General features: G+C 41.0%; 1 protein-coding gene across 2 annotated transcripts in view; it reads left to right on the top strand.

The window, feature by feature from the left end:
- The window catches only part of CDK19 (cyclin dependent kinase 19), a 232,839-nt gene that overhangs the window by 158,016 nt on the left and 47,049 nt on the right, over positions 1–27,774 (top strand). For both annotated transcript variants that reach the window (XM_030556124.1, XM_030556123.1), the window contains exons 5-6: positions 17,458–17,515; positions 20,027–20,158. In XM_030556124.1, coding sequence (XP_030411984.1) covers positions 17,458–17,515; positions 20,027–20,158 — 190 coding nt within the window. The remainder of the gene's footprint in view (positions 1–17,457; positions 17,516–20,026; positions 20,159–27,774) is intronic.

Genomic DNA, 27,774 nt, shown 5'->3' with positions numbered 1-27,774 from the left:
GTGGTGCTATAAGGAGGGCTTTGGGATGTACGGCCATTGGGAAGCATTTACGGACAGAAGACTGTTCTCTCAGGATGGACTTCACCTGAGTAAGGAGGGAAATAGACTTCTAGGATGGAGGCTTGCCGAACTGATTGAGAGCTTTAAACTAGGAATTTGGGGGAGATGGTTAGGAGGTGTTCAGGAGATCTCCACGCCGGAATTTAACCTTGAGAGGGAAGTAAACAGAGTAAGAGGGGGTACAGTCGTGGACAGAAGAATTGACATAAGGAGGAAGGGTAGTGTAGATAGCAGACTAACAGGTGATGCTGGTGGTAGAATGTCTGTGCCTAACAGGGTAAAGAATGTCAGTGAAGCCAAAGGGCAAAAATTAAGATGTTTGTACACTAATGCGAGGAGCCTAGGGAACAAAATGGAGGAACTAGAGCTACTGGTGCAGGAAGTGAAACCAGATATTATAGGAATAACAGAAACATGGTGGAATATAGTCATGACTGGAGTACAGGTATTGAAGGCTATGTGCTGTTTAGGAAAGACAGAAATAAAGGCAAAGGTGGTGGAGTAGCATTGTACATCAATGAGGAGGTTAACTGTAAAGAAATAAGAAATGATGGAGTGGACAAGACAGAGTCTGTCTGGGCAAAAATCACACTGGGAAAGAAAGGTACTAGAGCCTTCCCTGAGGTAGTGCTTGGGGTGTGTTACAGATCGCCAGGATCTGATTTGGATATGGATAGAGACCTCTTTAATGTTTTTAAGGAAGTAAACACTAATGGGAATTGTGTGATCATGGGAGACTAACTTCCCAGATATAGACTGGAAGACAAGTGCTAGCAAGAATAATAGGGCTCAGATTTTTCTGGATGTGATAGCAGATGGATTTCTTCACCAAGTAGTTGAAGAATCGACAAGAGGGGATGCCATTTTAGATTTGGTTTTGGTGAGTAGTGAGGACCTCATAGAAGAAATGGTTGTAGGGGACAACCTTAGTTCGAGTGATCATGAGCTAATTCAGTTCAAAGTAGATGGAAGGATAAACAAAAATAGATATGGGACTAGGGTTTTTGACTTCTTGAGGGCTAACTTTAAAGAATTAAGGAAATTAGTTAGGGAAGTGGATTGGACTGAAGAACTTGTGGATCTAAATGCGGAGGAGGCCTGGAATTACTTTAAGTCGCAGCTGCAGAAACTATCAGAAGCCTGCATCCCAGGAAAGGGGAAAAAAACCACAGGCAGGAGTTGTAGACCAAGCTGGATGAGCAAGCATCTCAGAGAGGTGATTAAGAAAAAGCAGAAAGCCTGCAAGGAGTGGAAGAAGGATGGGATTAGCAAGGAAAGCTACCTTAGTGAGGTCAGAACATGTAGGGATAAAACGAGAAAGGCTAAAAGCCAAGTAGAGTTGGACCTTGCAAAGGGAATTAAAACCAATAGTAAAAGGTTCTATAGCCATATAAATAAGAAGAAAACGAAGAAAGAAGAAGTGGGACCGCTAAACACTGAGGATGGAAAGGAGGCTAAGGATAACCTAGGCATGGCCCAATATCTAAATAAGTACTTCGCCTCAGTCTTTAATAAGGCTAATGAGGAGCTTAGGGATAATGGAAGGATGACAAACAGGAATGAGGATATGGAGGTGGATATTACCACATCTGAGGTAGAAGCCAAACTTGAACAGCTTAATGGGACAAAATCGGAGGGCCCAGACAATCTTCATCCAAGAAATTGCAAGCCCATTAGCGAGAATTTTTAATGAATTGGTAAATTCAGGGGTTGTATCATACGACTGGAGAATTGCTAACATAGTTCCTATCTTTAAGAAAGGGAAAAAAAGTGATCCGAGTAACTATAGGCCTGTTAGTTTGACGTCTGTAGTATGTACGGTCTTGGAAAAAATTTTGAAGGAGAAAGTAGTTAAGGACATTGAGGTCAATGGTAATTGGGACAAATTACAACATGGTTTTACTAAAGGTAGATCGTGCCAAACCAACTTGATCTCCTTCTTTCAGAAGGTGACAGATTATTTAGACAAAGGAAATGCAGTAGACCTAATTTACCTCGATTTCAGTAAGGCATTTGACACAGTTCCACATGGGGAATTATTAGTTAAATTGGAAAAGATGGGGATCAATATGAAAATTGAAAGGTGGATAAGGAACTAGTTTAAGGGGAGACTCCAACGGGTCGTACTGAAGGGTGAACTGTCAGGCTGGAAGGAGGTTACTAGTGGAGTTCCTCAAGGATCAGTTTTGGGACCAATTTTATTTAACCTTTTTATTACGGACCTTGGCCAAAAAGCGGGAATGTGCTAATAAAGTTTGCAGATGACACAAAGCTGGGGGGTATTGCTAACACGGAGAAGGACCGGGATATCATACAGGAAGATCTGGATGACCTTGTAACCTGGAGTAATAGTAATAGGATGAAATTTAATAGTGAAAAGTGCAAGGTTATGCACTTAGGAATTAATAATAAGAATTTTAGATATAGATTGGGGACGCATCAGTTGGAAGCAACAGAGGAGGAGAAAGACCTTGGAGTATTGGTTGATCACAGGATGACTATGAGCCGCCAATGTGATATGGCCGTTAAAAAAGCTAATGCGGTTTTAGGATGCATCAGGCGAGGTATTTCCAGCAAAGATAAGGAGGTGTTAGTACCGTTATATAAGGCACTGGTGAGACCTCATCTGGAATACTGTGTGCAGTTCTGGTCTCCCATGTTTAAGAAGGATGAATTCAAACTGGAACAGGTTCAGAGACGGGTTACTAGGATGATCCGAGGAATGGAAAACTTGTCATATGAAAGGAGACTCAAAGAGCTTGGCTTGTTTAGTCTAGCCAAAAGAAGGCTGAGGGGGGATATGCTTGTTTTTTATAAATATATCAGAGGGATTAATATTAGGGAGGAAGAGGAATTTTTTAAGTTTAGTACCAATGTAGACACAAGAACAAATGGGTATAAACTGGATACTAGGAAGTTTAGACTTGAAATTAGACGAAGGTTTCTAACCATTAGAGGAGTGAAGTTCTGGAACAGCCTTCCAAGGGGAGTAGTGGGGGCAAAAAACATATCTGGCTTTAAGACTAAGCTTGATAAGTTTATGGAAGGGATGGTATGATGGGAGAGCTTAATTTTGGCAATTGATCTTTGATTATCAGCAGATAAGTATGCCCAGTGGTCTGTGATGGGATGTTGGATGGGATGGGATCTGAGTTACTGCAGAGAATTCTTTCCTGAGTGCTGGCTGGTGAGTCTTGCCCACATGCTCAGGGTTTAGCTGATCGCCATATTTGGGGTCGGGAAGGAATTTTCCTCCGGGGCAGATTGGCAGAGGCCATGGAGGTTTTTCGCTTTCCTCTGCAGCGTGGGGCATGGGTCACTTGCTGGTGGATTCTCTGCAGGTTGGGGTCTTCAAACCACAATTTGAAGACTTCAGTAACTTGGACATAGATTAGGGGTTTGTTATAGAAGTGGATGGGTAGGGTTCTGTGGCCTGCTTTGTGCAGGAGGTCAGACTAGATGATCACATTGGTCCCTTCTGACCCTAAAGTCCATGAATCTACATCTAGGACCTGATTTTTCAACGTACTTAGCTTTATATTGCGTTTCGTATGTTCAAAACACAGCTCCTATTGACTTCAGTTGCAGTTTACTGTACTTGGCACTTCTGCAAATCAGACTCAAGAGCCTTAAGTGAGGCACCCAGAAAATGAGGAACACACAATTAGTGACCACCTATGAAAAGTTCGGTTTAAGTGACTTGTCCACCATCAGATAGGAACTCTATGGTAGAGACAGGGATGGACTTAATTCTCTGCAACTAATAAGGCACGGGTTCCACAGACATCAGCCTCCTTCAATACACAACCTTGATTCGTCCATAAAGAACAGCGGAAAACATTATGTGATGACGTAATTAAAGGTTGTATCATAATGCATACACACAAGGGAGTTGAATTAAGATTTCATAGGCATTTCCCAACTTTTGGGTGCTTGACTTTGCAACCTTAAACATGTTCTTTTAACATAGTTTTTGTGTATGTAATTATCTATCACACATGCTCCCTCAGTTTAGAGTCTGATTGTTTGATCATCTTTGGGATTGATCATCTTTAGAATCAAACTGTGATATGAGGACAGTCTCTCTTGACCTGTGCTCCTCAGCCTCAGACAAGGATTTGGTTCAAAGTCTATTATTAACCAATAAGTTTACTGCAAAAGCTTTTTACTAATCAATTAGCTTACATAGTGTATTATTTGCTTCTGGTTATACAAAGTATTGTAATTTGACCCAGAGCGTGAGGCAAACTGTATACTTCCGGTTGCAGTTGGAGGAATTTCAGGTCTCCAGAGTTAGCTTTTTTGTTAATCCAGCAGTTGTGGACAATAGAGAAATAAAAAACTTAGCTCTGCAACACTAGCAGTCATCACAGCTCACAGTTGCCTATTTATCCGCTCTTCTACATCTCAGGGAAATCTGTTCAGTAGTTTCTTGCTCTCAAATTCAGAACTGCACTCTTTCTTTCAGCTGTTTAAAAATCAATCCCTTGTATATTTTACTTTAAAACTATCATCCGGTAGAGCAGAAGTCTCCAAACTTTTTTGACTGCACACCCCTATCAGTAAAAAATTTTTGAGCACGCACCCCTTGCTGCGCCGCAGGGCCAGCTCTACCATTTTTGCCGCCCCAAGCAAAAGAAAAAAAAAAGGCACTCGGACTCCTGCCCAAACTGCCAAAGCTTAAAAAAAAACAAAAAAACCCCAAAAACTGCCCGAACTGCCAAAGCAGCGCTGCTCCGGTGGCGCTCCTCCTGCTGCACACCCTGAAGGATCCTCTTGCGCTCCCCACTTTGCTGTAGAGGAAGAGGGTCGATGTCTGATTTAGGAAGAGAGAAGACAATAAATGCTGTCTTCATTATCAATTGTAAAGAAAGGGCATAGGGTGAAATTAGGTTCTGATCCTTTAGAATATGATTGAAGCATATCTCTGTGGCCAAAGTTGCTGCTTCTCTGAGAACAAACAGCACATGAATATGGAATTTTGAAGCTACACTTCTCTAAAAGATAAAAATCTGGCTACACTTGGCTTTATATTTGCAAACACCCATATTTATTTTTATTTCCGTTTTCACTGCAGTAGTAGCTTTTGGTCTGATGTCTATCCAATTTAAAGAAAAAGAGAGAAGTCAAGGTGTTATTGAGGAAACCAGAAAGTCTAGGCCTACCAATCTAATAGTGTCCATTGTTAATTTCTATTTTCTGTATCATTCTTCATCTTTGTTCTTATTAGATCATTTTGTTTTAAAAGCCTTGCATTGTACTACTTACTGCACGGGCTTATTCTTCTTGTTACCTAATTGCTTAACCACATTTGCCTCTGTTACCCATTTTTCTTTTTAGACTTAGACTAATTTCAATTTCCGTTGAATGGTCTCCAACTGTTTTTTAAAAAAGATTTCCTACACTTTGGTGCAGATTTCCTACATGGTAAACATAATTCTGTCTCTAGCGTGTACTGTAGTGGTCTGAATCAGTCTGTTCTTGTTGAATGTAATACTTGTAGAAAACATCTTTGTGGAAGAAATGGTGAGCAGCATTTTGATGAAATTTATAGATGCTGCTGCATTGAGAGGTAATGCTATTAAGAGTAGTACAGAGAAATACAAAAAGAACTAGAAGGATTAGAAATCTAGACAGAGAATGTAATATAGTTGACTTTGGGAAAATATCAGCTAATTAATCTGTGGGAAAATAACTTGAAATGCTGATAATTCAGTAGGAGGGAGAGACTTTGAAAGTCATTTTGTCAAAAGGGACTCTTGTCAGGCTTATGCGTTTGCTTTTCTTTATAGTGCTGTCATATTGCAATGTGAAGAACTAATTAGATATTGTGTCTTATTCTGAGGTACTTCAATACCAGAAAGATGTTGACCAAACAGTTTTCTAACAATAGATGGTGGAATGACAATGCTAACAGACACTGTGTTTCATGTAGTTAAATACAATGGAAGGTGTTCAGAAAAGAGCACCAAAAACTATTAGGGGGTTTGAATGCTTGTCTAGCAATAAAAGATTTAAAGTGCTTATGAGCCATTAGTGACTGAATTACTACATTAATAAGTTTGATGATTGGCTGCAAAAACATTAGTTTGGTAATACAGCATGTTTGACTAAAATGTTTTGAGTTGAAGGATGGATTTTTGTTCTGATGAGTTTCTGACTGGAAAACCATTTAATGACTTTTTTCTGTTTTATTGTATAAATGTATTTCTTGTGGATGGTAGGAGATTTTGGGGTAGTGCAGGCAACCTGGGTGCAAGTTTCTCCAAACAAATCTAAATACTGACCTTCAACAACCACTGGCTACTTTTCAGCAGACTGTCAGTGTAAAACTGTTCTGTGCAGCCTAATGGCTTTCTGACTTGAGTGTTTGCAATCTAAAGGCTAGGAGGAAACCACCAAACTCATTTTTGCTTGCGTCTTAAGAATTAATTTAGATGGGTCTCCTAGGGAAAAAGGTTTGTGCTGCCTAGCCTATAAATAATTGCTAAATAATCAAGACTTTAAACTTTACATAGAAAAATACTTTATTTTTTTACAATAGAAAGTGCCTATTTCAGATCATTCTTTGTCCAGTGGTACATTCCAACAGGGAAACATGTTTGTTTGGGTATAAACAATAAAGAATTGTGTATGGAAAGCTGCATGACCAAAGGAGGCTCTCATGGGAATGTAGTTCTTTATCACATCTCTGAAGAATTGTGTCACTGTATTTAAGTAAAAGAACAGTAAAAGTTTTATTACAATTAATATGCTACGATCCATTGTTAGAATACTGTTCCTGTTATGACCTAATTAATTGTGTTCCTCTGAAGATTGTAGATGTTTTTACTTTTGTTTGTGTTTTTTTTTCTTCTCCAACCACTCCCAGTTAAAGACTTCATTGAAGGTATATTGATTCAATAAACATCAGTTTTCTTATGGTCACGTTCATGTTTGCATTTCAATTTTTATTCTTAAATAATAAATACTTGTTACATCAGCATTTCCAGTTCTCTCACACTGAGATCTGTTAATTGCCACTGGCCCACTGATAGAAGAAGAGAAAACACTATAATTCACATTTACATTATAATTTACATCTTGTAAGCAACTTGTTGAATTATATCGTTATTTAGACCCCTTGCTGTATAAGTTTCAAATTTTCACACAAAATTGTTTGTTGCTGTTGATCTTGTTCTTTTTGAAACTGTTCCTTTAGTTTACAGTCAAACCTCAAATGCATCTCAGCCGGGATTTGTCTGTTCGTTTTTTATTGCTTGTAACTTGAATGTGAGACTTGCAACTCTTACTGTTTCTGCTGTTTCTATAGCAACTGAACTTGCAACAGCCAGCAATATCACTTCGTTTCACAGCTGGCATTTTGTGTTCACAGTAAGGAGAGAGTTTTAGGAAAGTACAGAGTGTATGAATTGGGATGCAACTGGGTCAGAAATGTTGTCATTTTTTACTAAGATAAGTTTGTTAAATGATTCAGGGGTTTCTATAGCCTTTTTTTATTTCCTTTGAATGAAATGTTATTCTCCTGGGCAACAGGAGAGCTCCATGATTTCCTCTGTGCATGTGTTTGTTTCTGGTCTCTTAGATACCATGCACATCACAGCCTTTGATGTTGTCTGTGACCTAGAATGAGTCTTTCTTCATCATATAAATTACTACAAGTCTTATTTCAACCATTGCAATATTGCCTATGTCTGTTCTTTAGTCTTCATCTGCCTACAATCTTACATGGTTTTTTATCCTCCCTTCTTGATTACTACCACTTCCTCTGTCCTGATCTTCTCAGTTGCCTTATTACCATGTTCCAGCCTGTCCAGTCCAGCCTCAAATGCAAGAGAGATCATCTCGAGACAAAATTATTTTAGGGAATCAAAGTACTATACAAATCTAAAGAGAAGTCCAAGATGTTTCTGCTGTTAATATGTAGGCCTCCAAAAAGCAAAGGTTACCTAGCAGAATTGAGATGCTGTCTGAAATGGTGATAAAATTTCCAAGACTTACTTTCTGAGAGACTTCAGTATCTCTGTTGACAACACTCAATTTTTTTCTCTGTACTTTCCACTCTTGGTTTCTCACAGGCCGTTTCTGGATCTACGCACAGCTGTTCACAGCCTGGATCTGATTTTTTTTTTTTTAAATGGACATGGATAAAGAGAGCACAGAAAATACACCCCTCTTCTGTACCAGCCATCACATTCTCAATCCTGATTTCAGAACCCATCTGTCCTCTGGACAAGTAGAAGCTCATGTCCTAGTCAGAGTCCAAAACTTTCTTGTAAGTATATCCCCACCACCATTACCACTGAAAAGCCATCAGAAAAAAAGATCTAGTAAGCCACCAGAACCACTCACAAACCACAGATATTGGACACGCTTGTGCTGAAGCATCTAGTTGCCCCTCACAGATGTCCAAGATTCTCTGATGATCAGCAACAGAAAAATTGCGAAGAAAATTTGAGCATTGAAGGTAGAAGATACATGCATGTGCAGACAAGTTCTGGCACAAGGTAGACTTGCAGCTGTTTAAAAAAAGAAGTCCAATCTCTCCTCTGCCATAACAGCCTCCTCTAAGCACACCCTGCTGTACTATTAGACTGCAGATTACCTTGTTAGCTCTGAATGTCTCCACTCACTGCCAGAACCAATCACTCTTGCTGTGGAGAATTATCAGCCAGTTATTTAAGAAAAATATCCACTCACATGACTGACAGGGCACCAGATTGCACATACTGGATATTGGCATAATACAGTATTTTTCCTCTCTGAATTTAGTCCGTGCAGGAAGTTCAAATGTGTGTTGATTTTTTGGGGTAGAAAAGGGAAAGAGGAAAAGTATGTTGCGTGTGGACATGCCTATTGATTTTTGCATTGGGTGAGGAAGGGCTATATAAAGTTTTTTGATCAGGGAAGCAGGAGAGACAAAGAAAAAGAAGATTGTGAGAGTACTGAGAGGTTTGGAATGGGGAACACGGATAAGGGAAGCAGTGATAGAGGGAGAGCATAGAAAGACTGGGAATTTGGAAGGAAGAAGAAGAGAACACAGAATATGAAAAGAAAGGAAGGGAATGGAGGTGAAAGAGAGGGAAAGGGAAAGGCTGGTTACTAAACAATATAGCAAAATTGAGCAGCAAATAAGCTGATAAAGGAAAAAACATCTAGTAGAAGAAAGGGAAAATAAAGTGAAGTGAAAGAAAAGAACAGATGAAAGGGGCAAAAAGTAAATTTTTGAAATGTTTGCTTAAGAGAAAGTGCCTTTGCAAAATGGTATAGTAAATATCACTCAAAAAAGATAATCTGTGCTGTGGAGGTGTGGATAGAAATTCACCTATGGCCAGCCCTGGCTGGCTATTCTGCCTCTCTCGTTTATTTTTAATGTTGTACAAAATTCTTAGATAAATAGACTATAAAGGCCATAAGGGACTTTACATTGTCTATTTTGACATGTATATCACAAGCCATTACATTTTCATCCAGTTACCCCTGAATTGAGCCCAATAACTTTGTTGTTTGACTAAAGCATATCTTCCAGAAAGGCATCCAGTCTAGGTTTGAAAACATCAAGAGATGGAGAGTCCACTACTTCTCTTGATAGTTTGTCCTTATTGTTAAAAAACTGTGCCCTATTCTAATTTGAGTTTGTCTGGCTTCAGCTTCTAGTCGAGGTTCTTGTTACGCCATTCTCTATTAGATTAAAGAGCCCTTTTAGTACTTGGTATTTTCTACTGATGAAGATACTTATATACTGTAATCAAGTCACTTCTCCATCATCTTTTTAATAAACAGATTGAGTTTGTAAGTCTCTCACTGTAAGGCATTTTTCTAATCCTCTAGTTTTTTTTGTAGCTCTTTTCTGTAGCCTTTCCAATTGTTCAGTGTGGACCTATAGGATGTAGTATCATGGATGCAGTCCTGACCGCATGTACAAAAATATGGTCACATTGGAAGGTCATTAGGTGCCAAAGTGGCCTCTCATGACAAAGTTAGTCATAGCCCAAAATACTTAATGAAAAGCCACGCTAATTAGGTACTTAAGAAGAGTATGTGGGAAAGATGTAAGTGTAAAAGCTCAATTTTAAAGCAGAAAATTGATTTTTATGACTAAAACCTCCAGAATAAGGCATGTTTTTCCATGTGTATGGATAAAAGGTATAAAATCCAGCCTCCTGTTTATATAGTATTTAATCACAAAACTGCCAAGTTGGCCAATTTTTGCCATGCAGGGCATCAGCAAGAATGTTGGCCTATATATTTTTTCAACGTTATTTTTCAAAAAAGCACAAATATAAAGAAAAATACATTGAAATGAATTATACCAATGTAATCTATACAATGCTGTTTTCAGCAATGACCTCAGGTATAAAAGATACACATTCACATTAATGCATCCAGATCAGGCCATATTTTAGGGCATTTCCCCTACTTTTTTCACCCCTGTAAAATGTTCTCCATTTGACAGTTCTTTCAACTAATCTGAATACACAGATGGCAACTTAGAGTTCCATTTTTGAGTATTGTATGTTTTATTACCATTAGAGAACTGGTATCCATTTCTTGCTTTTCACTGGAAGATTTAATTAATCAGCAAATTCCAGTACACACGTTTTTGGAGAGGAGTGTATCTATATATTCAGAATCAGAGGGGTAGCCGTGTTAGTCTGGATTTGTAGAAGCAGCAAAGAGTCCTGTGGCACCTTATAGACTAACAGACGTTTTGGAGCATGAGCTTTCGTGGGTGAATACCCACTTGGTCAGATGCATGTAGTGGAAATTTCCAGGGGCAGGTATATATTCAGAACAAATTTTTGCATATGTTTCTTCAATATTTTTGTAATCTCTGACAAGAGAGAATTGTATAACAGTATAGCTGCAGACTTGACATATCTCCACCATTTACTTCCAAAGTCAAAGAGAGTTGGGGGTGCCAAGCATCTCTGAAAATCAGGCCATTTATTTTATTGAAGTGCTCGAATAATGATTTGGCACCTAGCTTTGAAAATGTTGGCCTAAATTTATAAATGTCATACTGTACATAAAAAACACCACATTAGGATAGATTAATCCCTGGTGTTATTGAATTTGGCCTCCTGTTGATTTTATTCACAATACCTTGCCAGTGTGTGATAGCTGGTTCTGTATGCTATTGTGTATTTTAGAATCATAAAACACCCACTTGGAATTCCTTAACAACTTTTAAAACTTTTTATAGAAAAAACATTCAAAAGAATGTGATCAAAACAGCAGACTAACCAGCTCGGAAATCAGCGTAGACACACTTCTTTGCTAGTTGTTGCAGCAGAGTTCTATCTCCAGATTGATTAAATACAGTGCAGGAATCTTTATCACAACCATATATAGACTGTTCCCAGTTTTTTCTAATTAATAGGAAAACAGCTGCTAATGTTTGCACTGCTTGCAGGAAGAGCAGCCCGTTGGAGCTAGCTGGTGGGGGTTTGGAACCAAGGTGCATCGGCAGCCCTCCCTCACCTCCCATATGTTTCCTGTGTGGCAGTTGCCCAGCAGGCTATCAACTGCTGGGCAGTTCAGGTGTCCCTCTCCCCACTGCCATGTGCTGCTTCTGCCCTCTGCCTTGGAGCTGCTCCTGGGAGACTCCTGCTTGCTGTGCAGGAGGTGGGGGAGAAGAGGGCTGCTGATGTCAGGGTGTCCCCTTTCCCCTACTCCTGTACCCCATCTCCACAGAGCACGGGGGGGACACCATGGGGCTAGGACAGAGGGAGCTTGCCGGCAGCAGCTGCTGTCTCAACTTGCAGATATACTTAAAAAGGCAGTCTACTTAGAGTGGGGTCAGTGTACTTATAGGGGCAATACACCTCTCTCTCTCTCTCTCTCTCTCTCTCACACACACACACACACACACACACACACTCTCTCTGTATGTCTCTGTCTCACACACACATGCACCCTCTGCAGTTTGGAAAGTGAAGGGAGAGGTGCACTTCCAGTGGGACAGCGTGGGTTTGTTCTCACATTCAGTTTCCACAGGGAATGTTTGCACCCACTACCATGCGTCTGTTGTGTCTCCTACCTCCATTTGTGCTCTTGTAGAGTGTGAGGCTACATTAATATGTTAACCCTTGAGGTCTCAGCCAAGTGCTAGTTCATCATTTAGCAACAAGTCATTCCCTGGGAAATATCTCACCCTCTGACTCCACCACCTCAGCCAAGCTTCACAATCATCATAGCTGTGTACTGTATTAAATTGTTTTTTTAAAAAAACTTATAGTGTGTATATTGTATATGTCTTTTCCCCGGAACCTAACCCCCCCTATTTACATTAATTCTTTGGGGAAATTGCATTTGCTTAACATCATTTTGCTTAAAATAGCATTTTTTTCAGGAACATAACTACAATGTGAAGTGAGAAGTTACTGTAGTAGTGGGTTTGGCAGTTGCATGATGGGCACATGTGAACCGCTGCTTATGATTTCACTGGATGTCTGATGTGAAAAATGAGCAGCCTTAACTTAATTGGACAGCAATCGCCCATCATCCTCAACTATAGCAAGTTGGCAAGTGTCCTTATTTGACTATTTACTTACTGTAGGTAACATGGGAATATTATTTGTTATTTAATATTTATATTGTTGTAGTGTAGAGGTCTCATCCAGGTCGGGGCTACACTAGACAGTCCCTGCTCTAAGGGTACGTCTACGCTACAGGATTATTCTGATTTTACATATATGTATAAAGTCGAGTGCATGCGGCCACACAAAGCACAATAATTCGGTGGTGTTTGTCCATGTACCGAGGCTAGCATCGATTTCTGGAGCGTTGCACTGTGGGTAGCTATCCCGTAGCTATCCCATAATTCCCGCAGTCTCCCCCGCCCATTGGAATTCTGGGTTGAGATCCCAGTGCATGATGGTGCAAAAACAGTGTCGCGGGTGATTCTGCGTAAATGTCGTCACTCATTCCTTCGTGAAAGCAATGGCAGACAATCATTTCGCGCCCTTTTTCCCTAGATTGCCCTGGCAGACGCCATAGCATGGCAACCATGGAGCCTGTTTTGCCTTTTGTCACTGTCACCGTATGTGTACTGGATGCCGCTGACAGAGGCAGTACTGCAGCGCTACACAGCAGCATTCATTTGCCTTTGCAAGGTAGCAGAGACGGTTACCAGTCGTTCTGCCGTGCCATTGTAAATTGGCGATGAGATGACGGTTATCAGTCGTTCTGTACCGTCTGCTGCTGTCATGGGTGATCCTGGCTGACCTTCGCAAAGACAAAAATGGGAATGACTCCCCAGGTCATTCCCTCCTTTATATTGTATCTAAAAATAGAGTCAGTCCTGCCTAGAATATGGGGCAGGCGTACTAGAGAACCAGTGTACCAGAGCGCACAGCCGCTCCGTGTAAGATCCCGCAGAAATGATGAGCTGCATGCCATTCTAGGGGGTGCCCCGGCAACAACTCCACCCGTTGCTTCCCTCCTTCCCCAACCCTCCTGGGCTACCGTTGCAGGGTCCCCCCATTTGTGTGATGAAGTAATAAAGAATGCAGGAATAAGAAACACTGACTTTTTAGTGAGATAAAATGGGGAGGCAGCCTCCAGCTGCTGTGATAGTCGAGGCAGAACATTAAACGGTGGAGGAGAGAGGAGTGCAGCATCCTGCTGTTATGATAGTCCAGACATGAGGAGGGGAGGGCTGATGCAGTTCAGCCCCCAGTTGCTATGATGAGGATGGTTACCAGCTGTTCTGTACCATCTGCCGGGAATAACCAGGAGTCATTCCTATTTTTACCCAAATGCCCCCAGCTGACCTCACCTGAGGCCAGCCAGGAGTACTCATGGAATGATGACAAGGATTGCTATCAGTCCTTCTGCACTGTACCGTCTGCCACCGGGGAGGGGAGGGGAGTGGATGCTGCTGTTCAGTGCCGCAGCAGCCTGTCTACCAGCAGCATGCAGTAGACATAGGGTGACAATGAAAAATGGCAAGAAACAATTTATTTCCCTTTTCTTTCGCGGGGCAAGAGGAGGGGTAAATTGACGAGATATACTCTGAACCACCCCGGACAATGTGTTTGACCCTACAGGCATTGGGATCTCAGCCAAGAATGCAAATACTTTTCGGAAACTGCGGGGACAGTGGGATAGCTGGAGTCCTCATTCCCCCCCCTTCCTCCATGAGTGTGCATTTGATTCTTTGGCTTTCCGTTATGCTTGTCGCACAGCACTGTGCTGTGGACTCTGTATCATAGCCTGAAGATTTTTTTCAAATGCTTTGGCATTTCGTCTTCTGTAATGGAGCTCTGATAGAACAGATTTGTTTCCTCATACAGCGATCAGATCCAGTATCTCCTGTACGGTCCATGCTGGAGCGCTTTTTGGATTTGGGACTGTATCGCCACCTGTGCTAATCAGAGCTCCACGCTGGGCAAACAGGAAATGCAATTCAAAAGTTTGCGGGCTTTTCCTGTCTACCTAGCCAGTGAATCAGAGTTCAGATTGCTTTCCAGAGCAGTCACAGTGGTGCACTGTGGGATACCGCCCAGAGGCCAGAGGCCGTGTCGATTTGCAGCCACACTAAGCCTAATCCGACATGGCAATACCAATTTCAGCACTGCTACTCTCATCGGGGAGGAGTACAGAAACCGGTTTTAAGAGCCCTTTATATAGATATAAAGGGCTTCGTTGTATGGACGAGTGCAGGGTTAAATCGGTTTAACATTACTAAAATCGGATTAAACGCGTAGTGTAGACCAGGCCCAAGTTGCTTACATTTTACACAACTCTTTTGAGTATACCTGTGTAATGACTATCACTTTCATAAGTCTACTGGGTTGGTGACAGACACCTCATAGACACCAAACTCTGAGATGCTATCAACTTGGATAATGTCTGCTATGATCAATTTGAAATTTACAGCAAGAGTTTGCCCACTTTCCCTTAAATGTACATTTAATTATAGTTACAAGTTTATCTTTGTGTGCAAAGTGAGAGCAAGCATCATCTTTTTCATTTTGCCTAGATTTGCTGAAGAGACTGTGGTTTATATTTTTTGCAATAACTGTGTGCTAAAATTGATACTATCCTTGCCAAATGCATTCTCTATTAAGAGACCTTGAAAAAATCTTGTTTTAACTTCAGGGATATGGTGTTAGGAATTGATAAACTGATTGAGGTTATGGCATGAGTTTTGTTCACTGTCTTTTAATTTTTGGAGAAAGTCAAACTTGATGTGATCCGTTGAGTTGCCAGCAGTTTTAAACTGTATATTTAAACCTACTTCATGATAAATGTTTGAATGAAAGTATCTAAAGTTATGCTTTGAAGGTTGCTGTTGTGTATCCCTCTATTTAAATAATTTCACATTTAAAATCTTGTTCATTTTTTTTGTAGTTAATACAATAGTAGAAAATCTTCCAAGATATGTCTATTAATGTTTAGGAAGTCTAAACCGTGCTTATTGTTCAATTGTACAACAATTGTTGTAATGTAATATGCACATTTTATATAGCTAATGTTTGGAATGGACTATTTGTTTGCTTTGAAGAGTTGCAGATTGCATGAGATACTTATAAAGACTTTGTATTATCAGCCAAGGCTTAATCTGCACTAGAAAAGGTTTGTCTGTATAGCTATGCTGTAGACACAGTTTGTACTGGCAAAAGATTGCTTTTGTTGATATAGCTTATACAGTTCCCCTAACAAAATTAACTGTACTGGAAAAAGCACTTTTTGCTGGGATAACTGCTTCCACATAAGAGCTTTTGTTAGTATAAAAATGTCATTTAATAAAAATCACATTCATGATCAGCAAAAAAAATTGTGTGGACCTAGCCCAAGACAAGGACTTCATGGGCCACCATTCAAAAAATCTAAATGTTCCCGACAGTGTTCTTGGGTCTCTGCTTGTACCTCAATGTAGAAATTGCTGACATTTTAATTATTTGTAAGTGTTTTTAAAGGTAAAATTAAAATTTAATTAAAGGTCTTGGTCCTAGGCTATTTAATATTTTTATTGATGACCGGGAAGAAAACACGAAATCATCACTGATAAGGTTTGCAGGTGGCACAGAGATTGGGGGAGTGGTAAATTATGAAGAGGACAGGTAACTGACATAGAGCGATTTGGATGACTTGATAAACTAGGCTCAAGCAAACAATAGGTGTTTCTTTACAGCCAAATGTAAAGTCATATATCTAGGAACAAAGAATGTAGGCCATACTTGCAGAGTGGTGGACTGTATGCAATTGCACTGACTGTCATAGAACTCCCTGGCATAAAGTTGTGGTGTTGCAGGGGTTCTTGTCTCTAACACCCCCCTCTCGCACCCTCCCCAGTAACCACTTTCTTGGTCCCATAAGAGCCTATCTGTCTAGTTTTTCCATGGCCTGTACCTCTGGCCAGGTCACTTAAAAGTTCATCCCCTTCTAGTGTAAGAAAGGTTCACCTGTAAGTTCAGATAAAAATACAAACTAATAATTCTTCTGCCCCCTTGCGCTACTCTAAAGTTCTCTGCCTTTCACTGCATCTCCTATGTCCTGCAGAGCTTCTTCCTGTACTATTTATTCCCAGCAGGTTTCCTCAACTATATGTTGCCTCCCCGGCTCCCTGTGGATATCTTCTAGTCTGACTTTACCAGGCCCTTCCCAGAGAGAGGGAACTCCCCTTTGCTCCTCTCTCCTGGGTCTCCTCTCCCAGACTGTGTTCACAGGTCAGTTTAAGTAGTCCTCTCACTGATCCCTTGCAGACTTTTAATTAAGTCGTTGGACAACTATCCCCCAGCTGAGCGTGATGGTCACAGGCAAGGCTGTGCCTGGCTTGCCTTAAAGGGCTAGACAGCCTGTGACAGAGACTCTATCCTGGGAAACAGTGACTGAAAAATTCTTAGGTGTCATAGTTGCTTATCAACTGAATCAGCTTCCGATGTGACACTGGCTAAAAGGGCTAATGTGATTGTAGGATGCATAAAGAAGGGACTGTTGAATAGAACCAGGGACTGTTGAGTAGAACTGATGCAACTACTGCTAGAATATTGTGTCCAGTTTGGTGTTCAGAATTCAGGAATAATGTTGAAAAATTGGAGAGGTTTCAGAGAAGAGCCACGAGAATGATAAAAGAATTGGAAAACCTGCATTAATAGTGAAAGGTCTAAGATGTTCCATCTGTGTAGCTTATCAAAGAGGAAGGTTAAGAAATGATTTAATCACAGTCCATAAGTATCTACAGGAAGAGTAGAAATTTGATAATAAGGAGATCTTAAGTCTAGCTTGTGATCCAGTGACTGGAAGTTTAAGTTAGACAAATTCAGACTAGAAATAAGGTGCCAATTTTTAATAGTGAGAGTAATTAACAATTTGAGCAATTTACCCAGGGTTTTGATTGTCTCATAAGGTGTCAGTCAGATGAATATTCTGCTTTTTATTTTTCAGAAACCAGCAAACATTCTGGTAATGGGAGAAGGTGCTGAAAGAGGAAGAGTCAAAATAGGTAACCCTTTCAATAACATATTCATTAGATATACAATGAATAATGAACTTGCTATGCAACGTGGTAGTTTAAAATAACAGAACATTCTAAAATTCACTGTATTCTTAATAAGAAGATTCTGTACATAACTCCTAATTCAACTGAATATTGGCCAAAAAGTATGTTTGAAGTTAAGAATTTAGCAAGGATTAGACATTTATATGGATAATGAGGACATGTATACTTACACTAGGTACGATAAAAGTATAGATGAGGGCATGCTTCAGGGCATAAACAAATACTAACTATCAACAGTTTGGTAGAAATTTTCCTTGTGGCTGTGTTTATCAATAGTTGCCCAACACAGGCTTCTTGCAACTTCTACCTGCCATTCCGGTACCAGTGACTTTTAGAGACAAGTTACTGGACTAGAAAGGTAACTGGATAATTGGTCTGATATGGTATGGCAATTATGTTTTTAAGTACTGGTTTTAACAGTTGTTCACATTTTTGTTAATGCAATTACTGAAAATCCATTTTTGGTAAACGAAACAAGTTAAATATTGAAGAATTATGGAGCAATAGTGGATTTATTGTAACCAAGAATTAATATGGTATTTAACAATGCTACATTTCCTCAGACAATGTTAACATATAAAATTTAAAGAGATGGTGCACTTTTCTTTTGAAGATTTCCCTGTACAATAAAAAACTATTAGGCATCAAAGTGGAAACACAAAATCACTGTGGAAGCTATTAATCACATATCTAATTATACTATGCAGGTATTAGGCAATAATAAAGAGGATATCAAATTTGTTTTTAATATAGTAGATGTATGCTATTTTTAGGTATTGGGTGGGAATGTTCAAATCAGTTAGGATAAAATAGTAACCCACCTGAATTTTTGCCCATTCCTTGAGTCAACCTGAACTTTTTGGAAAATGTTTGACTAAGTTTTGTGTTTATATGCTTCTTCAGTTCTTTGTATTGGTCACTCCTAGAAAGAGGAGAGCTGAATTGTTGTGAGAGAACCCTTTAACTTGAGATTTTGCATGCAAAATTGCATTAAAAACAGTTCAGGTGAGGTTTGGATATGCATCCATGCTTTTGAGTGTTTATCCACACTTGACAGTCTGCTCCTGCCAGTGTTCCTCCTCATTACTACAAAGCCAGTCCTATATAAAATACATTTCTATCTCTATATTATCTTAGCACTTTTGATTTATACAACTTGATAGCATTTGAAATTTACTGCCATCAGAGTGTGTATTAAAAGGCATTCATTGGTGGATTCAGCAGAGGGGCCAGGATTTAGTGCCTGATCCTGCAAATATCTTAGGGCTTGTCTATACAGTATGTTCCTGTGCAGCAGGCCAGGGTGTGAATCTACAGTACACTAGCTTGCTGTGCAGTAATGTCCCATGTGCACATAGCTACAGCACACTGGAAGTTCTGTAGTATGCTTTGGCTTACTGTGCTTTAAAAGTAGTAGTAGCCAAAGAGCATTCTGAAACTTTTAGCACACTGTGGCAGTGTCCATATGAGACACAGCTGCGCAGCAAGTCAGGGTGTAAATCTACAGCACACTGGCTTGCTGTGCAGTAATGGTAGTTGAGGGAACTCTGCTAATGTGCAGACTAAATTACTTTCTTACTCCTAGACGTGATCCTTCCAAGTCAGGGTTTGGGTACATTAGAAGGATAGTACAGGGAAACTTGCACTGCCATTGTTTTACTCTCATTTTGTGGATACATTGGCATCAGTCATCAGGACTACTCCTGGCTCTGCTGCTGCTCTGCAGCAGCGAGCAATTGCCTCAGGGACATCTCATGGCAGCTGGGCTCCACAGGTAGGGGCTGGCTTCAGAGGGTGTCGCTGGCCGGCGTTGGGCTCCTTCGGGGGAAGAAATGAACGTTTCAAGGAGCAGTTTGGAGTTGTGCTGCTTGTCCTGTTTGGGAAGTGCCTGGCCATGCAGAGGCAGCCCAGCTTGGGGAGCAGGGTAAAGAAGGCTCCCGGGGAGCTAGCCAGCGCCCTGGCCCCCACAGCGCAGAGAGCCAGGGGCCCAAGCAGAGCAGGCAGCTCCAACCAGCTTCTGATCTGCCGGCTTCTGGCAGGAGGCAAGCCTCATAGTTTGAAAACCTCTGTGCTAAATGGATGGCTGAAATCTGGGGGGAGCACATGGCCCCCGCATGCCCGCACTGCCCATGCAGCTTTGCACTGCGGGTGGCTGCCCTGCTCGCCCAGCCCTGATTACAGCCATGATATAATTGTTTTACTGCACTAGAGATCCACGGTGAAGCCACCTTTTAAATGTTACATAATGGTATCACTTAATTGAAGTCAATGGAGTTAGGCCCATATAATTTGAAGTAATTCAGTCAGATATCTAATAACCATGATTTAAAATGTTCAATGATATTAGGTCACATCGTATTCTAATAAACATTTTGCTTATCATGCTTATAAATATTGCTTGTCATTGTGTGACTTATGTATAGTCAAACAAAAGTTTTAATATTTATTTTTCAGCCGACATGGGTTTTGCAAGATTGTTCAATTCACCTCTGAAACCTTTAGCAGATTTGGATCCAGTTGTGGTGACATTCTGGTATAGAGCTCCAGAACTGTTACTTGGTGCCAGACATTACACAAAAGCAATTGGTAAGTTACTGTATAGGGAAGTGAAGCTGTTTACAGTTTTAGGATAACTGTATGTGAATTCCTTCTGTGGCCCATTCCAGAAGTGCTCAGTCAGGTCTCCAGCTGTCACCTATCTCTGGGTGTCGACTATTGTCCCACTCCCCTCTGACCAGGATTAAAGACTGCACAATCCCCTGCTACACACTGTGATATCCCCAGCAAGCCAGTTTGCCTAACAGCCAGTGCCTGTGCTTGGCTTAGAACAGGGGTAGGCAACCTATGGCACGTGTACCGAAGGCAGCACACAAGTTGATTTTCAGTGGCACTCATACTGTCCAGGTCCTGGCCATTGGTCTCGGGGCTCTGCATTTTAATTCAATTTTAAATGAAGCTTCTTAAACATTTTTAAAACCTTATTTACTTTAAATACAACAATAGTTTAGTTATATATTATAGACTTGTAGAAAGAAACCTTCTAAAAACATTAAAATGTATTACTGGCACACGAAACCTTAAATTAGAGTGAATAAATGAAGACTTGACACACCACTTCTGAAAGGTTGCCAACCCCTGGCTTAGGACAATAACAGTGTTTTAACCAGGGACAATACAGCTCTTTCAAGGTAAGCACATTTATTTGCAGGGCAAAAGCATTACAGAAAAAACATTAAAAACAATTAATTAACATACATACTAAATATACCAGAAAAAACCTATTTTCCACATGGAGAGTCTAATAGGCCAATCTTCCTTCCAAGCCTTCAGCAAGGGGTGGGGCCTTTCCTTGGACAGAAGGTTCTATCCATTTGCTGAATCAAAAGGAAGACAACCAGTCAGTTTCAACTCATCCTTTTATACCAAAAGCCCCTTTCTTTGTCTCTGGAAAATGGAGAGGGTGGAACTTTTGTGGAGTTGTTTACAATCTCAGGGATAATCAGCCCCCACTGTCTTTAGCTCCTGGAGGAGCTGTGATGACCTCCTCCCCCTCCCCATGGAGTAGAACAGTCATACATAAACATTCATAAATTGTATACATTGGTCCCTAAAGATAGTATATGGAGTTGCAATATCTGTCAGTTTACCTTTAAGCTTCCTAAACAAGCAAGTAAACTGGAAGGCATAATATAGAAGCTTTGTTTCAGACAGAGGAATTATTTGAGTGGCCTCTACACATTCCCACTCATGGTTGTGCAGGTGATGAATCTTTGATAGGGGAACATTTCATAGCAGTGCCTGTTAGAGCATGCTTGTGCCCCCTGCTGTCCCTTTCCTCATGGTTCCTGAATATTCTGAGGGCCAGGTTATAAAAGGGATGTGGTGCTCCAGCTGCCTCAGTTCTTTCCCGCTGCAGCAGCAGGCAGACCAGGAGCGTTTCTAAGCTGCTCTGTCTCAGAGTCAACCTCTATGAAGACTCAGTATATTAGATTTCTGAGTTAGTTAGGATTAGTGTTAGAAATTTAGCTTATTTTCCTTATAAAATTATTTCCATTATTAGTTTTTATTACTTGCCACACCATGGTGTGGGCTTACGGATCCTATGGTGAATCTGAAGGGGAAGAAGCCTTTAAGTGGTATTTAAGTGGTTTACCTCTTGTCCCTGCTTTGGACGACCATATGAGATGTCTGGGGGAAGGACATATTCTTTCACTGTGTGCAAACTACAGTGCTTTCACCACAAGAGCTGGCAAGACGCTTCAGAACCATCTCCAAGCCTTACTACTTCAGCAGGCAATCACAGCCAAACCCTCTGGTTTCTCAAACCCTTGTTTTGTGAGTACTGAGAGGCCTGGAACAGTACCTTAGCCCTCGGGGAATAAAAAGATGCTTACAAAGGTACTGTCTTCCACTTCTGGAGTGAAAGCAAAATCTTAGGTACTGAAGGATCCTAAGCCATTGGATCATAAGCCTAGAAATAGCAGAACCCTACAGGTGTCAGTCTGTGTTAGCATAGCCAGGTTTAATAGGAATGCCCCTTTGAATCCAATGTCTCCACTTCTGAATAAGAGTGTGGCATGAGATACAGTTCCTGTTAGCAGAGCCAAGCACTGTTCTTGGTCTTCCTTGGTTCTCTCAAGGTCAGTTCCAAAAATACCTTGTGAACCGAGGCCAGAGGTTGGTTAATTTTGGAGAGCTTTTAAAGGTTTGAGGTTCCTTGTTCTATCCCTCCCACCCCTAGCATGCCCAAGGACCCGGGCTTCAAGAACTGCATGGTCTTCCTCTGGGACTTCCTGGTCAGTGACAGCTACAACACTTGTTTGTATTGCCTCCGGGAAGCTCATATCTCACCCAGCTGTAACATCTCTCAGACTTTCACTGAATTGGTCAGTCCCATGAGTTCAGACTCCGAACGTTCCTGGTGATTGCTCAATGAGACCAGAGTCTGACCCTAGCCCATCAGATTCTCTGTGCATTGGGCAAATGCAACAAGAAGTACTCTTTCAAGCACAGTTATCTCCAGCTCCGGGACCACTGCAAGCAGAGTTAAGGACTCTAGAAGAAAATAGGGGAGACATGAAGAGAGTAAGAGTAAACACTCTCACAAGGACAATGTGAAAAATCCCTTTCTAAGTTCTTTTCTAGGAAAAGGATTTCTTCCACAATTCACTCTGTTGGGTGAGACTCTGCACTGCAGTGCAGGTTTGTCAGAAGCTTAAAGAGAACACGACACTTGTTCCTTGGCACTGTCAGCCAAGTGTGCTCTGGACCACTGTCCACTAAAACAGTGGAATGAGGACCATCCTCTTCAGGGACCCCTCTCACAAGAGGCTGCTGAGGTGGTAGTACAGATAGGGACCATACACCTGGGAGTACTCTAGTTACTATACAAGATAAGCAGCCATTCTTTACCATCTCATCTCCCAACATGTGCAAAGAAAAGGTATCAGAGCAAACACTATACAGATGTCAAGTGTCAGAGGGGTAGTCATGTTAGTCTGGATCTATAAAAGCAGCAAAGAGTCCTGTGGCACCTTATAGACTAACAGACGTATTGGAGCATGAGCTTTCTTGTGTGAATACCCACTTCGTCGGATGCATGTGATGATGCTCCTCAGTTCATGTAGCTACAGACCATATACAGATGCTCCTCAGTTCATGTAGCTACAGACTATATCTTTATTGGCCCTCACCTACATATTTTGGGGATGTTGAACATACTTGTTTTACAGGGACCCATCCCTCCTGGAAGTCAGTGGAAGCCTTATACATTGGATCCTTTTCTCCCAAATCCATCTCTGTCTGGAGTACAGAGAGCATTCCCCAGTGGTTGTCCCACATGTTGTCAGAGGAAACAATGATGGGCCCCACTGAATACCAGGATGCGGATCTGGAACCTGATAAGTTGTCTTCTGCTTTAGGAGTCCTTTCACCATCTTCCCCATAGCCTTGCCCTCAGAATATTCAGGAACGGGTGGAGGAGCAGGTCCAAGAACATTCCAGATGACACTGATGTGAAATGTTCCACAGTCAGAGTTGCAATGCTGGCACATTCCATCGGTGTTAACATGCAGAGTCTGTCTTAAAGAACTCTAGGTACAGGTGAATAAACTTAATTTCTATCTGCAGAGAAATATTAGCAATATCATCAAATATATTCAAAGGTAGTAGTTCCAAAAATGCTGCTTTTCATCAGTTGAAATATATAAATAAAGATGTTAATATATTGTGGAAAAATGGATAATGTAAAGATCTTAATTTGGGAGAACAGCAAAACATAACTTGTCTTACAGCTTTATTTGCAAGCTTAAGGATGGAGTTTGAATTACTGCTGCCTGAGCTTCTTACTAAAATCTAGTGTTTCTTTAACAATTGATGTCATCAAGAAGATGTAACAAACGAGAACGCATGGTCTGTTCACTTATTTGTGATATGAACAAAACTGAAGTATAGAATGAGTTATAAGTATAGAAAGGGCTATGAGAGTCTCCCGGTTTCAGAGTGGTAGCCGTGTTAGTCTGTATCGGCAAAAAGAATGAAGAGTACTCGTGGCACCTTAGAGACTAACAAATTTATTTGGGCATAAGCTTTCATGGGCTAAAACCCACTTCATCAGATGCATGCAGTGAAAAATACAGTAGGAAGACACATACACAGAGAACATGAAAAAATGGGGCTTGCCATACCAGCTGTGAGACAAATCAATTAAGGTGGGTTATTATCAGCATGAGAAAAAAAACCTTTTGTAGTGATAATCAGGATGGCCCATTTCAAATAGTTGACAAGAAGATGCGACTAACAGTAGGGGGGAAATTAGCAAGGGGAAATAGTTTTTAGTTTGTGTAATGACCGTCCACTCCCAGTCTTTATTCAAGCCTAATTTAATGGTGTCCAATTTCCAAATTAATTCCAGTTCTGCAGTTTCTTGTTGGAGTCTGTTTTTGAAGTTTTTTTGTTGAAGAATTGTGACTTTTAGGTCTGTAATTGAGTATCCAGGGAGGTTGAAGTATTCTCCGACTGGTTTTTGAATGTTATAATTCTTGATGTCTGATTTGTGTCCATTTATTCTTTTGTGTAGAGACTGTCCAGTTTGGCCAATGTACATGGCACATGATGGCATATATCACATAGGTAGATGTGCAGGTGAACGAGCCCCTGATGGTGTGGCTGATGTGATTAGGTCCTATGATGGTGTTCCCTGAATAGATATGTGGACAGAGTTGGCAATGGGCTTTGTTGCAAAGATAGGTTCCTGCGTTAGTGTTTTTGGTGTGTGGTTGCTGGTGAGTATTTGCTTCAGGTTGGGGAGCTGTCTGTAAGCGAGGACTGGTCTCCCAAGATCTGTGAGAGGGAAGATTGTCCTTCAGGATAGGTTTTAGATTCTTGATGATGCTTTGGAGAGGTTTTAGTTGGCGTCTGATGGTGACGGCTAGTGGCGTTTTGTCACTTTCTTGTTGGATCTGTCCTGTAGTAATTGACTTCTGGTACTCTTCTGGCTCTGTCAATCTGTTTCTTCACTTTAGCTGGTAGGTATTGTAGTTTTAAGAATGCTTGATAGAGATCTTGTAGGTGTTTGTCTCTGTCTGAGGGATTGGAGCAAATGTGATTGTATCTTAGAGCTTGGCTGTAGACAATGGATCATGTGACGTGATCTGGATGAAAGCTGGAGGCATGTAGGTAAGTATAGCGGTCAGTAGGTTTCCAGTATAGGATGGTGTTTGTGACCATCGCTTATTAGCACTCTAATGTCCAGGAAGTGGATCTCTTGTGTGGGCTGGTCCAGGCTGAGGTTGATAATGGGATGGAAATTGTTGAAATCATGGTGGAATTCCTCAAGGCTTCCATGGGTCCAGATTATGAAGATGTCATCAATGTAGCGCAAGTAGAGTAGGGGCATTAGGGGACGGGAGCTGAGGAAGCATTATTCTTAAGTCAACCATAAAAGTGTTGGTATATTGTGGGGCCATGCATAGCAGTGCCACTGACTTGAAGGTATATATTGTCCCCAAATGTGAAATAGTTGTGGGTGACTCCTTCTTGTCAACTATTTGAAATGGGCCATCCTGATTATCACTACAAAAGTTTTTTTCTCTTGCTGATAATAGCCCTCCTTAATTAATTAGTCTCATTGGAGTTGGTATGGCAACCCCCATTTTTTCATGTTCTTTATATATGTATATCTTCCTACTGTGTTTCCCACTGCATGCATCTGATGAAGTGGGTTTTAGCCCTTGAAAGCTTATGCCCAAATAAATTTGTTAGTCTCTAAGGTGCCACAAGTACTCCTCGTTCTTCTTAGTTTACTATTTTTCACCCCATCTTGCTTCCTACAGAAAGCAGTCTGTGCTTATTTAAATATTTGACTCAGAGTGAGATTGGATTTTCTAGGCATCTCTGATTTATGCAGTAATTATTATTATCCTTTGCGACTATCCTTAACACACAAGGTATTGGGTATAGAAATTGCTATTACTGTCAGTACAAAGATTCAGTTATAGTCAGTTGAATCACTTTTGTTACTAATAATGTCCTATATTATAAAAGTATATTAAGAGACAGATTCATGCTGATAGTGAATTCCTTCTCTGAGAAGAAGTGAGATTGGCTTTAGCAAGACATATCATTTTAGATTACCAGTGATTGTGAGATTTCTTAATTTCCTATGTCCTTGAAGATGTTTGGGAAAACAGCCATGTGGCCTCTGTTAGCATTTGTCAGGATTGAGTTCATCCTGAAGGAGGAGTATAATAATGTGATATGAAGAATACAGTATCACATATAAACATTGGGCAAGGTTTTGCACCACTGCACCACTGCAGCTATGTAATGTGGCCATAATGCTGGCTTAAATAGCCATCTGAGGATTCTCCTATCCTGGAGGAATCCCCAGTTGGCTTAAAGCTGGCATACCTAGTGCTAGACACAACCTGTGGAGCAAGGAGTGTGACTGTGGGAAGGGAGCATGGCTGTATTTCTGGTGAGCTTCAGCAATCTCCAACTGCCACAACAGCCCCATGGGGACCATTGCATCTACCTGTAACTTAGAGCAGCCCAGAGGCAATCTTGATTGCATAGTGGGAAATTATCTTGATTCTGTTCTTTCTGTTTTGTAACCATGTATACCATGCTTAGCACCATAATGTCTTGAGCACCCTCCAGTAGTGCATTAAGCAATGTGTCTATGCATCTCTGACATGCTTTTTTTCTCTCATCCTTTCCCCAGAGTGAGGTGTACAGTGGAGTGTCTTGTTTTGATAAAGGCCTGGGAGTTTTGTTTGTTAAATTTTTTTAATATAAATTAAAAATTTCAGGTGTTTATGTAAGAGAAGGCAAGTCAAGGAAATGTACCTTGCATGCGGAATATGAAGTGGTAACTAGCCAAGATGGTCAGGAATGCAACCCCACGTTCTGCATGTCCCTAGCCAGAAGCTGAGAGTGAATGACAGGAGATAGGTCACTCAATGTATTCCCTTTGAAGCACCTGGCATTGTCACTGTTGGAAGAGAGGATAGTGGGCTAGCTGGATCATTGGTCTGACCCAGTATGGCTGTTCTTATGAGGTTTGCAATGATCATTAGTTCCTGAGGGAATTCATTCCACAGTCTCAAGCCACCCTTAGAGGAAGTTCTGTTTCCCTCACAGACATGCTTTACTCTTTTTGTTGAGAGTTCTGCTGTGCGAGAGGAGCACAGTTGTCAACCACGATATTTGCCACGGATCTTAAGACAGTCTTCTGGGTGTCCTTGGCCCAGGCCATGGAGTGCTTTGAAAATAAGGATCAAGACCTTGAACTTGATTTGAAATTCTTTGGGAAGCCAGAGTAGAGAGCAGAGGGACTGGTTTGATATGGTTGTGGTAGCCTGTGTTGCTGAGATGTGCTGCAGTGTTCTGAACTAGTGGAAGTTTCCCAAGTGCTGAAGGTTTCATGGTCAGTTATATCACATTGCTGTAATCCAACCAAGAGGATTGCTGAGGCCGCGGTCTTTGTCTGCCAGGAGGAGATGGAGTTTCCTAGCAAAGCAGAGATGGTTCACAATATTCACAGATGCTGCTGTGTGAAGGGTGGTGCCTTGTACAAATGGATAGAAAGTGTATTCCAAGCTCATGGGATAGCGAGATAGAAAGCGTGGAGATGAAAGGAATAAAGGCAGTGAGGAAACAGATTTGTTGGCCCAGTGAAGAAGTTAAAGGGGGGGACAAGG

This window comes from Gopherus evgoodei, chromosome 3, assembly GCF_007399415.2.
Source record: "Gopherus evgoodei ecotype Sinaloan lineage chromosome 3, rGopEvg1_v1.p, whole genome shotgun sequence".
Taxonomy (NCBI): Eukaryota; Metazoa; Chordata; order Testudines; family Testudinidae; genus Gopherus; species Gopherus evgoodei.
The sequence above is the reverse complement of the archived record's forward strand: the minus strand, read 5'-3'. Positions and strand labels throughout refer to the sequence as shown.